Below are 14,748 nucleotides of genomic sequence, written 5' to 3'. Positions count from 1 at the left end.
TTTAATGAAGGCAATAAACCGCTCCCTTTCTTAATGTTTCACCCCTCCTCTCCTCCTCAAAGTTTTAGCTTCCTATTCCTGTATTGGCTCTGGGTTGTATTGATTTCCTCTGATTGGTTGGTGGCTGCAGACGGAGCCTGCTTTCTCCCTCTAGTGGTGTCAGACCACCACGACACACTAAGAGCTCATCAGATTCATGCAGTCCAGGCTTTGTGTCGTATCTATCATTTTTTACATGTTTTCAAATCTTCTGTGAGTGCACGTAAATTGATCTCTACCTAAAAATGTTGTGCATGAGCGTAAATTGGCACAAGCGCGAATCACATCATGGTTAAAACTTGGACCATGACATGTATGTTAAATCGTGACATGGTTTGTTCAAGTAGTGTTTTAGCTAATGAAACAGATTCTCTCTGTATTACGTGTATTAATCCACGTTAAATTAGGAAAATTTGTTTTTACTCTCTAAACATCATGTCCTTATATTTATCTTTGAGTTTTTGTTTGCTCTTTATCCATTTCTGTTTTACTGCTCATTGTACCTACAATTAAAAAAAAAAAACAACTAATAAATTTAAATAATTTAATTTAAATCAAAACCAAAAAAAAACATACATAAAAATGTTAAAAAAAAAGAAAATGAGCATCTTTAGGGACCTTTAAAACGAGCACACAATGTGTCTGCATTGGGACAAAAAACAGAAAGAAAAACTTTGATACTTAAACACGTGTCTTGGTTACTTATCTTGAAAACATCAACACAATTTTATATTATTTCCATTTTATTTGATGTACTTTCATCCAAAAGGTTGCACCTTCACACAAAAAATTTGATACAAACGAGGGTAAAAACCTGTACAAGTTCCTCCTACACAGAAACTCTTTAACTCCCTTTTAGTTGTTACTTGCTTTATCTCCACAAGAGGTAAAATAATTAAGACAGCAAACAAAATATAAAAAAACGGTTATAATGAAAAACACTGACAACATAAATCCCAAGTGGCATTAAAAGTGTTCCCAAAAGTGTGAGAACAGATGCATTACAGTACCGATACAGTGCCCTGATGTGACATTAAAATCAAGTGAAACTCTAAATCAGTCTTTAAAACGTGCAAGTAAGAGTAAATAATCATTCAGTAAAAGAGACATGTTGTAAACAATATTCATAAATTAAAGTTAGCATGACAGTCAATGATAGAAAATGTTCCCTTTAGTCCTGACACATTTTTTGTGCAGTTAATCCCTTTTTCCTCCGATCTGTGCCCTTCACGAGCGTCCACGCAGCTCGCTGGAATCACATTACCGCCTTGTTTTTATAATAAGATATTCTGATTATAATTTTCTTTAAAAAAGCTGAATGAAGGACTGCTGGTTTGTAGAGGTGACCTCGCTCGTTCACAGATTTAAAAAAAAAAAAAAAGAGCTCTTATCTGTCAAACACAGCTTCAGTGTGAGTGCTGACACTTTATATAAAACACAGACAACTCTGTGAGCTGCCAGCAGAATAACATACGAAGCCAAAACACACAACTACTGACATGTAACAGGCATCTGAGCTTTGACATCTTATCATAGAAATAATATATCCTAAAAGGTTTATTATATCCTTCAAAATAAGATGGTGAGAGGCTGACAGCTGTGTTTTTTTGAGGAAACACGTGTTCTTTAGGAACGTAAGCAGCATAAATAAAAACTGGTTTCTACCTCTCAAGTATGGATTTAATTACAAATGTGCTGTCTTCTGCTAAAGTAACATATTTCTCACACTTAATCAGTAACAATAAACAGATTATTATTTGGCGACACTGTAACCAAACTTTCTAAAAAAAGAAACCCAGTCGTCTGTAGGCCCCTCGCCTTTTACGGTTCTTTTTTTTTGTTTTTCTTTTTACAGATTTCTTTCTGCAGAAGTATTAAAGGTGCTTTTGAGGACTTAAAAAGCGGCATGAACCAGCAGGGTGGAGGGTACGCACATCCAAAAACACTTTTACACATGCTGCATCAAAAAAATCTAACTAAGGCAACTATCAGACAGGAGGTCCAAATACTGTATTAACCCTTAAAAACCTGGAACATCACTTTTGTTGTGTTGCTCTCACATGCCTTTCACAAGTTTTCAAACCTTTGAACCCAGAGCAAAATGATAGTAGTTATTAAAAAAAACAAAACAAAAACAAAAATGTGTTTTTAGGTTTGATTTTATCCTTTAAAATATGGAATGATGTCAGTTGTGAGGCCCTTTACGTGCTTTTAAACATTTGAAACTTGAGCAAATTGGTTTAATTTCTTTTTAAAATTGAGCAACTTGGCAAGAGACGTCCCACAAAGTGCAAGAAATTATGAAAAGGGTGACAAGAAAATGACCTGAAAAATAGTTTATAAAAAACAGAGAGAAAGGGAGAAATTATTAGAAGTTATTAATAATTTAAAAATAGGAGAAAATATCAAGAAAACTATATAATAATAATAATAATAATAATAATAATAATAATCTTCTCTATAATATATATAAATTTCTGTTTTGTTACTTTTTTGTTTTGTTTTTTTTCTTTTGGTTGTTAATTTTCAGGTAATTTTCCTGTTACTCTTAACTTTTCCCCGCGTTTTTGACATAAATTTGCTCAGGTGTCAAAGGGATAAGAACTAAGACAATGACTTAAAATCTGCATTAAATGAAGGTTATGTATGTGTAGTTTGGCAGGAAGAGCCTTTAAACATCTGCTCTCTGCTGATTTTCTAGAAGGCAAACAGTGCAGAGTCTCTGTCTCGCAGTGCATTAGTCACCTGGCTCAAACAGTTCATACATATTGATGACTAACTGGTTGGCTGCAGGGCTCGTCCTTCCTCCTGCAGCCGGAGGAGGACATGAACAAAGCAAAGAATAAAAAATGGGTGTGGAGCCATGACTGAAGACGTCGCAGAAGCTAATGCATATACACATGGCGGTTAATGATCCTTTTTTTGCAGCTTGAGTCTATTCTACCTGTGCTATAAAGATTCACACATATTTACATAATCAAGAGGCAGAAATCCCGTCACCTAGGCTGCCACGCGGACACTAAAATGCTAATAATAACCCTGTGTGTGTTCAGTTGGTCATTCAAGTCAAAGTGTGCATTCATTTCACTGAGCGGACCCTGTGTCCGGTCTACAGCCATGAATATGTTTACTGGCATCATGCGTCCAGTCGTTAAAGTGACATTTCAGAGAGACGATAAATTATTCATACGGTACAAAAGCCGAAGCAGGTAATTGGGCTTGTGACTGTGCAGAGCGCTCAATTGTTCCAGTACAAATCTAAATGCAAAATTCAAACGGAGACGACGTGGCCCAAGGTCAGTCAGTGCACTCTGGAGGCATTTATCGTCCCTGCAGGGTGTCTGTCCCTGCAGACAGCTGTCACCAGAGTGGAAATACAGTGCTTCAGAGAGAGAGAGAAACACACTCACACACTGCTGCTTACTGCCTGTGTGCCTCCTCCTCCTCCTCTTCCTCCCCCTCCTCCTCCTCCTCCTGCTCCTCCTCCTCTTCAGCAGTCAAAGCAGCAGAGGAAGGAGCACGACGACCCTTCAGGCCCGCGGAACTTGCCGGAGCTGGGCGTGTCCGTGCACTCTGCGATGAACGTGTGCAGGTCGCTGACTCGTACCTGCTCCTGTGTTTGGGCCTGTAGGAAGACAGCGAAAAGGTTAACATTTTATAATCGCAATTCACAATAATGCTTCTGTACAGAGTTTGATTTGCCACGGCATGGCTAAAAATGCACAAAAACGAGACGGTCAGTGAATAAATTCAGTGAACCTTTAATTATACTTGAGAGCAGCGAAGTGCAGTAACAGGGAAACTGAGGGGCCAAGTTTTAGGGGACTTTTTTGTGACTTTTAAAGCATGAAAAAATAAAAATAATGAGTTAACTGCATCATTATTTTATATTAAAGATATTTAATTTGGTTTCATGTTCAAAAACAGAAAAGGCAAAACCGTTATAAAAATAATAACAAAGTAGGGATGCACCGTGATGATAACCGTTATGTTAATATATAACGATGCATTTTGCCAGTAACCAATACCGATATCGATATATTCACTAATTTAAATGATCCATGAGGAAAATTCATCAAATCTCTTCTGTAGCGGAGTTAACATCATATTATGTTTTTTGTGATCGTGACAGCCGACCAGCAGATGGAGGCAAAAAATACAACGCTTTTCTGTGTATGTAATATTCATTCACTGTGGGAAATAAGAAACATACTTCAACTTAGGACTGATGTTTTGTGCCTGTTCACAGTTTGTGATTTGGCAGAAATCAGCATGCAAGTCAATTTTAAAGTCAATATCTGCCGATATTATCGCACATCCCTATAATGAAGAAATTAAAACTTTCGGATTGGGGAAAATAATTTGAAATGTAAACTAGGATAAGTAAGATATAAATAAAATGCAGTTATGAAAAAAGCCCTAAATCTTTGCATCTACACCTACATCTATTGGTAGATCATTTGATTAATTAAAAGAATTAAAATGTAAGATGAATTATTTCTATTTTAAATAATATTTTTTCGATAATTACCATAATTTTAAATAATGATATGTAAAGGCTGGTAAAGAGTAAAGATCAAATGTCATGTTTAATTGAATTTAAGGAGGTGCTGTATTTGTTTCAGGAGTCTGGTGCACTGACATTAAAAGCAGTTTTTCCAAATTCAGACCTGACTCTGGGAGCACGACGCTGCTCAGTAAAACGTGTCTGATAAAGTCAGTCTGGAAGGTAACGCGTTAACTCTCAGCGGAGCTTCACAGCTGAATGAACGCGTACCATGATGGTGTCGTAGGCTCCGGTGATGAGCGCGATGAAGAGGGACAGCACCATGTAGATGAAGAGCGAGATGAAGGTGTACAGGTAGACCTGGCTGAAGATCCACACCAGCGTGCCGCTTTTCTCCATCTCAGCGAAAGTGACAAACATGTCGTCTCCGTTGATGAGAGAGAACAGGCACTCTGACACCATGGACAGCGAGCGAAACTGGACACACACAGCATCAACACACACCGGTGTAATTAGTGCAGCTGATTAATTAATCAAGGAATTAATGCAGTGTTAAAACGTGAAAGACACTGAGAGGGCAAGAGTCAAAAATATAAAAATGTTATTACAGTATCAGGTTGAAGTTTTATTACACTTTCAGATTGTTATTACATTATTGAAGTGATACTCAATTTATGGCCCGAGGGCCAAATCTGGCCCCGATATGGTGCCAGGTGGCCCCTAAAACATTTTCTGATTCACAATAAAAAAATTATGTTTTTGTACTTTTAGTATATATGAGGTGTCAGAGTGCAAGAAAATGCATCAAAAAAGGTGCCAGTGGAGGATCCCAGACACCCTCAAACAGAGGTCCGAGCTAAAAATGATCTAAAATCCTAGAAATGTCCTAAATTCTTAGAAATATCTAAAAATGAGAGAAATGTCCTGAAATCCTAGAAACCTCCCGAAATCATAGAAATGCCCCAAAATCCAACAAACGGTCTAAAATTCAAGAAATGTCCTTAATCCTAAAAATGTCCTAAAATCCTACAAACATCCAAAAATCCTAGAAACGTCCCAGAATCTGAGAAATGTCAAAAACTCTGCGAGCAATGTCCTAAAATCTAAAATCCTAAAATCGGAGAAATGTCCTAGAATCCACAAAATGTCCTAAAATCGTAGATTTGTTCTAAAATCTGAGAAATGTCTAAAAATCTTTTAAACTTGTTTTGGGCTGTTGCGACTGGCCCCTGACCGCCTGTCGTTTTGCATTACTCCTCTAAACACCTTTTCAATTAAAAACGTTTTCTTTTTTTGGCATCTTTTATCAGGGTTGATTGCTCGTTTACACATTAACACCAACACTGCAGTCAAAAGCAAATCGCCGTCATAATTCACGTTTAATAAATGTCAGTTTTATCTCTCATTAACTGTACACAGCTACAGAGATGATGTGACGCCGGAGGGCTTTTTATGCTGATTGCGCCGCAGTGACTGACTGCGTGAATGAGTCACGCTCCCCCTCGTGTGTGTGTTTGTGTGTGTGTGTGTGTGTGTGTGTGTGTGTGGTACCTTGGTATGATACGGCCCCAGAACAATCCAGCCACAGAAACAGTAGCCCATATAAATGGCCGCTGCACAGCAGCAGAAGCGGATGACGTTTGGAAAAGCAGCTCTGAGAGTCACAATCAAGATCTGAGAGACAAAGAGAAACCGAAATATATTTACTGTTTAATCCTCTGAAACCTGAACAAACCTGCAGGACTTCTTACAAAAACATGGGTCGAAGGCAGTGAGAAAATTAGGAAAAAAGACAAAACAAACAAAAAAAACCCCAATAAATATACCCCCAAATGAGAATAAATAAATAAATAAATTAAACACAAAATAATAATACCTCTGTAAAATATTTTAAATATATAATAAATCTTTTTTGGACATTTTTCTCAAGCTTTTTTCTTAAAAATAAATTTTCTAAATCTACTACTTTCTTGATATTTGCAGAACACGTCTTGCCAAGTTGCTTATTGCCTTTATTTCCCACGTTTTCAAAAGAAAGCAAGCCGATTTGTCCAGGTCTCAAAGGGTTTAAAAAAGACCGGCGAGCAGACACAGAAGACAAAGAGGATCTTAATTGTGTGTGTGTGTGTGTGTGTGTTTCACCCACGTTGTATTTCTGGAAGAAGCTGAGGTAGCGGATGACTCCCACCCACACCAGCAGGGTGGAGGTTCCCAGCAGGATCCCACACATGTCATACGATGACAAATTCTGCATCACAACAGCGACGTCATTAAATGACCAGAAACTGAGGACTGAACGCAAATCTGACGAAACACAGACGATCACTTTTCCGTCACAAATTACCGATGCGCGGTCCTACCTTGGACTCGATGCCGATTTTGATGAAGCTGCCGACGATGGTGAACATGTCGCTGATGATGAGCAGGATGTACCAGCCGTTGATGAACTCCATTCGGTCTCCCCAGCTCACGCTGCGGCCGAGTCTGTGTTTGAAAAACTGCACGTACTCCTGTTCAACGAGACGATGACGAGGGACATTCAGACACATGTCAGCTTTATTATCCCATACAGAGAAATTTGCTTTATTTGAAAACGATGGCCCTCAGAGGAGGCGTGCTCGAGACTTCCTAAACTGCTGCTTGCAGTTTAGAGCTCTGCTGACATGATAAAAGTTAGTGATAAATGTCACTAATGTCTTGTTTTTTTTTGTCTTTTTCTGCTTACACAGTTTGTGTATTGTGTGTTGTTGGTGTATTTGTTGTTGGGGATTTTTTATTGTATTTTTATACTAATCTACAAAATCAATGACCAAATGTTGAAAAAAGCTTCAAAGTTGATATTTATTGACGTATTTTATGTCGTAGAACAAAATGTGAAAGTCTCTTCAGCCTGCGTGGAGATCTAATTTTAGGCTTCTAACCGAAAAACCCGCTGACTCTGAGATGAGGGAACCGGAGGCGCTGAAATACTAACTTATTTTTTAGGACTATTTACTATTTCTTAACCAACATGGTCGCTGTGGAAGCAACTTGACAGCAGCTTGGTCCTTAATTCTAATTTTAACATTTAAAAGGGTGAGTTTTATAAAAACGTACGCCTGTACGGTTGTCATGAATGTTGACATTAGCTATAGAGACTAAAACTGTTTGTGTACCAGGCTGTAAACATGTTTATTTCTGCTGTAAAGTTGGACATTTTAACATGTCTGTGGGGGGTTGACTCTGTTTCGGAGCCTCGTGTGGTCTTACGTGTTGCAGCAGGACGCCTCTGAGGATGGAGCGTCCACACAGCAGCAAAGACAGCAGGCAGACGAACGCCACCAGCACGTCCAAGAACTCCCAAGCGTAGCTCTCCGCTGACAGAGGTGAGAGGGATCAGAAATGAACAGATAAAACAGCTGATATTGAGAGACAGATGTGTCCACTGCAGCTCGTCCACCAGCAGCTGACTCACCGTGTCCGGACACGTTGGGGTCTTTACACTCCTTTATGCTGGCCTGGTTCAGCAGGTTGATCCTAACTTTGCCGCTGTGCGCCTTGTTATCCATGACGATCTGAAAGCACGAGAACGGCAGTGAATATACAACCTCCGGACATCGCTTCTTCTCGACATCTTAAAATACAACTTACAAATTCACAGTTGTGAGTAATTAGGTCAGATCTGCTGCGCTGCACGGTGTTTATTTAACCATTTGAAACCTGAGAAAATTGGTTTGATTTCTTTCAAAAACACGGCGAGAATGCAGCGAGCAACTTCACAAGACATGGCCCAAAAATCTGCAAAAATGGATTAAAAAATTACAAAAAAAAAATCCCCCAAACAAAAAAACAAACCTAAAAAATGACTTTAGAAATAGCTGAATAATAATAATAATAATAATAATAATAATAATAATAATAATAATAATAATAATAATAATAATAATTTTAGATTACTTTTATTTTCATTTTAAATATAAAAATATTATAATTATAAATAGAATTTTCTAGACATTTTTCCCATTTTTTGGATATTTTTCTTATAGTCTTCCCCTTTTTTTTTTTTAAACATTTTTTCATGTAATCTTCTCGTCACTTTTTACTACTTTGTTGCAATTTGTGTACATTTCTTGCTAAGTTGGTTATTACCTTTTTTCCCATATTTAAAAAAAACAAAATCAGGTATCAGAGGGTCAACGAGCTTGTGAAAGCTGTCTAAAGGCAGCACAATCCAGGTTTCAAAGAGTTAAACTGAAATAATAAAAGAGATATTTCACCGTGATGGCGAAGGTGTAGCAGTCGGGGATTTCATTGTTTATAATGGTCTGAATATTGATGGCTTTCAGCTGGAAGTCAATGGATACGTTGATCAGCCTGCAGACAAAAAGAGAATTTATTATGAATAGAAAATGCAAAGAAAAAGAACTTTTTCTTTATTTCTTATGTTAAAAAACAGCAAACATAAGATCATCTGACTTGTAAAACTTGAGAGTGAAATTCTTGTAGTCACTGTTTCCTGGAGCTGAACTTTCAGTCAGTGGATTCAGTCCAATGCACTCTGGAAATAATCAGGAAAAAAAAAAGCATTAGAGGAACTAAAAAAAAGCACATGGGAAATTTTTAAAACCATCTTTGTCCTCATCACATGAGCCACAAACCACCCTGCTGCAGTTCCTCAAAGCATTTCATTGCTGCAGACTCGCTCCCATGGAGGTTTTTATTTGTCTTATATGTTATTTTTGCCACAAGATTTATTACACATTGACAAAAGTCATCTTTGCCAAGTCAGCAGGTGCATGCAAAGACCTCCTTTGCCGGGAGCAGGGAGAGGAGTGTTGCTACTGAAGTTTATGGAAAAAAAAGCTTTGTGTCGTGTTTTTGGTGATAGGAAATGTTTCCAGCTTTTGAAAGTAGGACACAGTTGCAGGGCAGCTCCTGACATATGTGGAGCAGCAACGCAATGACTCACTGACACAGTCATTTCCTTAAGGGCCGAGAAAATACTGGCACGGAGTAAATAACAAGGCTGCCGGTTTTAATGTCAAATATCCAGGGACAGATTTAACAACCTAATGACCAGAATAAATGCTGGCGTTCAACGTTTCTGCAAAACACGTCACATTTGTGGATACATGGAAACTTTATTTTTCATTAAGTTTTAACAACCAGGAGTCAATACGATGTTAGGTTTAGACGCAACTACCACTAAGCTGAAAAAAGATCATGCTTCGGCTCAAAATACCCAGTTTTGGTGGCATAGCAGGAAACACAGCAACGTCTCATTTATATAAAAAAGCTTTTGAAGACATAATCCCAGCAGGAAATGAGGTGATGTCTCTGTAAAGACAATTGCTTTTTGTGGCACTAACCCAGGAGGAAAGGCAGGGATGTCTTGGTAAAAATCAGTTTTTTTGTGGCACTATCCCGACATGGAATATAGCGATGTTTAAAAAACATCTGCTTTCTGTGAGGCTTTCCTGGCTGGAAATGAAACAATGCCGCAATAAAAAAAATGGTTTTAGGGTCACTATGACGGCAGGAAACGCAGCAATGTCTCGATAAAAAAAAGACGGTTTTGGGGTCACTATACAAGCCAGAAATGCAGCTAAATCTCGGTAAAAAACAACCACTTTTGAAGACAAAATCCAGCGAGGAAACTCAGCGGTCTTGAAAAAAAGAAACCAACTAGTTTTGGGTCACTATACCAGCCAAAAAACGCAGCAATGTCTCTATGAAAACAACTGCGTATTGTGGCACTAATCCAGCTGGAACAACTGTGATATGTTGGTAAAAAACAAAACTGCTTTTCTTGGTGCTATAAATGCAACATCTCTATTCCTGCAGGAAACACAGTAATGTCTGTAAAAAGCAGCCGCTTTTGTTGGCACTATCCCAGCTGCAAAAGCAGCGATGGGTTAATGTTTTGTTGTTCGTTGGTCTCAAACTGTGGTCTGCAGTCGCAGGTCTTTCCTCTTGGCGTGACAGACGTCAGCTCATAGACTACATTATTTTAGAAATGTCGATATGATATGTATTAAACGATCAAATGTAACAAATTCACAGTTTGCAGAAATAATAACAGCAACATTTGCTTCTGGCGATTCGCGTAATTAAGCTCCACGGATAAAAAACTCTGACAGATGAGGTGAATCCTACCCGTGACGACTCTGGGATCGATGTCAAAGGTGTCGTTGACGGGGTCGATGGTTCCCTTCCTGTAGTACCTCTGGCAGAGGGAGAGCGCGCTTCCGTTAAAACCGACGCCCGACACGTATGCATACCGGCCCAGTGAGATCTGAGGAAGAGCCATGTACTGAGGAGGAGACGAGAGGCGGGAATTACAACTAAACTGGAGGCAAACGAACAAAAATACAACCATCAGCTGTAAAGGTGCTCCTGTCAGATATCACGTGTTCCTATCTACAGTGCAAAATAAAATCTGTTTTCAAATTTAAACCACATGACATTTCCACTCTTTTTACATATTTTGTCCCTAATCCCTGAATGTATCTAGCAGCAGTAGTTTTATTTTATGTATTTGCATTCTCAAACTGTGAGAGAGATACCTGCGCTTCCAGTTCAAAGCATATCTGAAGACCTGAGCAAATAAACCCCAAACTATCTGCACGGCTTAATACCACCAAAGGTAAGAGAGAAAATGTTGTTTTTGTGATTTGGTGTGGTAAAAAAGTCAGAATGTACAGAAAAAATGCAAAAAAGTCCAAAAACAAACAAGAAAATTACCTTAAAAGTGCTGACAATTAAATATATATATGCAAATTTATTTTATACATTCTATTATATTTTTTCTGTAACATAATTTTAAATATAAAATCATTATAATTACAAATAGGATTTCTAGATGTTTTTTTCTGGATAATTTTATAATAACCCACCTCTTTTTTTAAAAACTAATTTTTAACTCATTTTCTCGCAGTTTGCATTTCTTGCCAAGTTGCTCATTGCATTTCCCCCAAGTTTTGGAAACCAGTTTCAAAGGTTTCAAAGATTCAAACAGCTTGTGAAAGGCGTCTGAACGCAGCACAAAACTGATGTCAACACAGCTTCTAAAGGGTTAAGGCAGTCCTCTAAAATGACTCCATGTGGTTGTCTTAAGGATACCTGCTCGATGGCGAAGTAGATGCGGCCGTACAGCTCCTCCTGCGTGTGGACGGCCTGAGGAACGCCGTCCTTAAAACCCTTCAGGAAGAGGTGTTTGAATGCAGCTGTGTTGTCCTCTTTGAACGTCACCACCATCTGGTTACTCAGACCGAACAGCACCAACTGAGAGGCAGGACAAAAAAAAACCAGCTTTAACTGCAGAGAACGATCCCAGGGACTGTCAGGTGCATTTTATGGCTTTTTTATTCTTCATTTTGAGCATTTTGGCTGTATTTGTGGATATGGCGTTCATTTTGGCAAGTCTGAGTATTTATCTGTGAATTTCCAGCTCAGCTCCTACAATAAGTCTAATATACACTTTGTAAAAAAAATAGTTACATTCAGACTGTCAAGAAACATAAAACATAAAAATAAAATAAAATTAAAAAAATAAAATAAATATACTTTGCATGTAGTATATTGACAATAATATTTTTTTTCCATCTAAAAAGATAGTAGCATCATGGTAAAAAAAAACAGAAATTTAAAGGATTAAAATGATGAAAATAAATGAATGTTTTATATTTATGATTAAGACTGATGTTGGTTAAAATAATATTGATGCATAATATTTTTTTAAAGCTTGATTTGAAACGAGCGTTTTGTGTGTGTAATATTAAAACGGGCCCTAAAGGGTTAAAGAAACAGGCTGTCATTGGACTGCAGCATCCATCATGTTCTGATATGAGCCGAGTGTAAATCTGCATCCACCTGCACGGTGACGATGAGGATTTTGAGCAGCTGCAGGCCCAGTTTGAAAGGTTTGCGTCCTTTGGCGTGATACTTGTCACAAGGGCTCATGAAGAAGTACTTGAGCTTCCTCCTCAGCGCCTCCTCCTCCTCCTCCTCCTCCTCCTCCTGCTGCTGCTTCTGAGGAGGCTCGGAGCCCACCAGAACAGTGGGACGAGGGTCCCCGCCCCCAAGAAGGTCCTGGGACCCATAGCTGGACACGGAGGAGAGGAGCCTGTCCTTCTCTGGGAAATACGGAGAAATTCAGATCGGTGAGAAACAATAAAACACTAAAGAGGCGTTTAAGAGATCCAGTACGGTGCTTTATAAAGTCTGTGAACTCACAAGACAAATCAGTCACAAGTAAAGCAGAAGAGGATGAAATATCATAACTTTAATATGAATAAAGCTCTAAAAAATGCTTCCTATAATGCTAAAAAATGTCATCTTTCATTCAGAGCTGCAACGGTTAAACGATCCATTTGTTGATCGACAGAAAATCAATCTGCAACTGTTTTTAATCATTTTTCAATCCAAAATGTCAAACATTTGCTGGTTCCGACGTCGCAAATTTGAGCATTATCCTTTTTCCTTCATCTTACGTTACAGTGAATTTAACCCTTTGAGACCTTATCAGTTTTTCAGATGCTTTTCAAAGCTATTTAACCCCTTGAAACCTGAAAAAATGGTTTAAATTCTTCTGAAAAAATGGGGAGAAAGGTCAATGACTTTTCTTTCATGTTCAGCACTTTTTAAGTCTTTTTGTTTATTTGCTTTTATCGGGTAATTTTCTTGTGTTTGCTTGCTAATTCTTTTGCTAACTTTTGTGCCATATTGAATTTGCTCAGGTATCAAAGTGTTAATCTGAACATCTGAAGTTCTCACTTTAGGATTCATTGCATTGAATTTTTCCTGTTTTCTGATGTTTTACAAACCAAATAATTAATTGAGCAAATAGTCTGCCTCCTGCGTGTCCACTTTTGCCCAAAATTTCGGTTTTAAGTCCGATAAGAGATAAAATTGATGAGATCACCAGGATTACTGATGCTCTACTGTTAACTGAGATTATGTTACAGATAGCAGTGACTACTGTTGTTAGATTTCCACTTTTACAATTGACTTCTTAAAAAATAAAAAGTGTTTATTTTGATTTATTTGTTGTTTTTTTTAATTTATAGTAATTTTCGTGTACTTTTCTTTATTTATTTCTTTATTTTGTTAAGAAATCAAACCAATTTGAAAAGGAGATTTTATATCTCAATAAGCTTTACCTGGTTAAATAAAGGTTAAATAAAAACATAAAATAAAATTGGTTTTAAAGGGTTAAATAATTCATTGTATAAACGAGCTGAGGATTTTGCTTTAACTGGAAACAACTCAGAAAATAACCTGGCGGAAGGATCTATTTAATGTTGATATTATGCATTTAATTTGTAGGACCCAAAATGAATCACAATGCACGCCACCATAGAGATAAATATTGACAGAATAATAGATTTTGCAGCTTTAAATGTATCTCGAGTGACCACACTAACACAAAGACACGCAGATTAAACCGGCGCCATGAACCCGGACACAGAGACAGAAGGAATCGAACCTGTGGCGCTGTCCTGGATGTAACTCGAAGCCGCCATGATGACGATCACAGTGGGGTGATGCAGGAGGACATCACCGGCTCAAACACCGAGCACTGACCGAGTTCATGCCGTCTAAAGCCCGTCGGGTCGCATCACACATGAAGGATGCTGCGGTGTCGCAGTGACACAAAAATAAACAGATCACAGCTTCCTGGTTACCACGTGACTCTCCAAACACGTGACAAGTGTCTGCGTGGAGGAAAACATGAGTGACGTCCTCCTCATTCATCCACGAGTGACTCATTTTCACATCTATTTTTACTCTGAGCACAGACAGTAATGCTCTGCATGGATGTAAACAACTTTTAACTTGAAATAAATATATTAACAATAATATAATATAATAACAATAATATTAATAATGATAATAATAACTATTTTGTCTGCAAAATTATTTTTTCATGTTTTATCTTATTTTAATTTTTTATTTTAGTTTATTTTTAGCTTAATTTCAAGTTGTTTTTTTATTACTCTGAATTTGAAAGAAATCAAGCTCATTTGCTCCCGCTTTAAAGGGTTATGGTGAGTCTCAGTTATTGATTTATTCATTTGTTTAGTTGTTTTTTTTTCTTCGTTTATGAGAAAAAATTTTAAAAAATAACTTTGTCATTAGAGTTCCAGTGGTGCACGGTATCCATAAATAAATAAATAAATAAATAAATAATTTAAAAATAGTCACTAAGAAAACGCAAGGCC

The 14,748-nt window shown here is 37.7% G+C and overlaps 1 protein-coding gene across 1 annotated transcript; it reads right to left on the bottom strand.

Moving 5' to 3' along the window:
- Nucleotides 1–764: 764 nt before the first annotated feature.
- On the bottom strand, nucleotides 765–14,236 carry LOC121957128 (mucolipin-1). The gene is made up of 13 exons (XM_042505646.2): nucleotides 14,013–14,236; nucleotides 12,398–12,660; nucleotides 11,648–11,809; nucleotides 10,682–10,838; nucleotides 9,002–9,083; nucleotides 8,803–8,899; nucleotides 8,001–8,100; nucleotides 7,796–7,902; nucleotides 6,907–7,056; nucleotides 6,693–6,794; nucleotides 6,098–6,220; nucleotides 4,817–5,023; nucleotides 765–3,664 (listed from the first exon to the last, which is right to left on the bottom strand). The coding sequence occupies exons 1-13, from the start codon at nucleotides 14,047–14,049 to the stop codon at nucleotides 3,530–3,532; spliced, it is 1,722 nt and encodes a 573-aa protein (XP_042361580.2). The 5' UTR covers nucleotides 14,050–14,236; the 3' UTR covers nucleotides 765–3,529.
- Between the last annotated feature and the right edge of the window lie 512 nt (nucleotides 14,237–14,748).

The sequence above is a fragment of the Plectropomus leopardus genome, chromosome 18, assembly GCF_026936395.1.
Source record: "Plectropomus leopardus strain MGB_pleo_1.0 chromosome 18, ASM2693639v1, whole genome shotgun sequence".
NCBI classification, from domain to species: Eukaryota; Metazoa; Chordata; class Actinopteri; order Perciformes; family Serranidae; genus Plectropomus; species Plectropomus leopardus.
The sequence above is the reverse complement of the archived record's forward strand: the minus strand, read 5'-3'. Positions and strand labels throughout refer to the sequence as shown.

Excerpts from the sequence above, each read along its gene's own strand:
- LOC121957128 (XM_042505646.2), bottom strand. The coding sequence starts at position 14,049 with ATGGCGGCTTCGAGTTACATCCAGGACAGCGCCACAG. Across the intron at positions 7,903-8,000 it reads CCCCAACGTGTCCGGACACG|CGGAGAGCTACGCTTGGGAG; the intron begins GTGAGTCAGCTG and ends CACCTCTGTCAG. Across the intron at positions 5,024-6,097 it reads TGGGGCCGTATCATACCAAG|TTTCGCTCGCTGTCCATGGT; the intron begins GTACCACACACA and ends GTGTGTGTCCAG.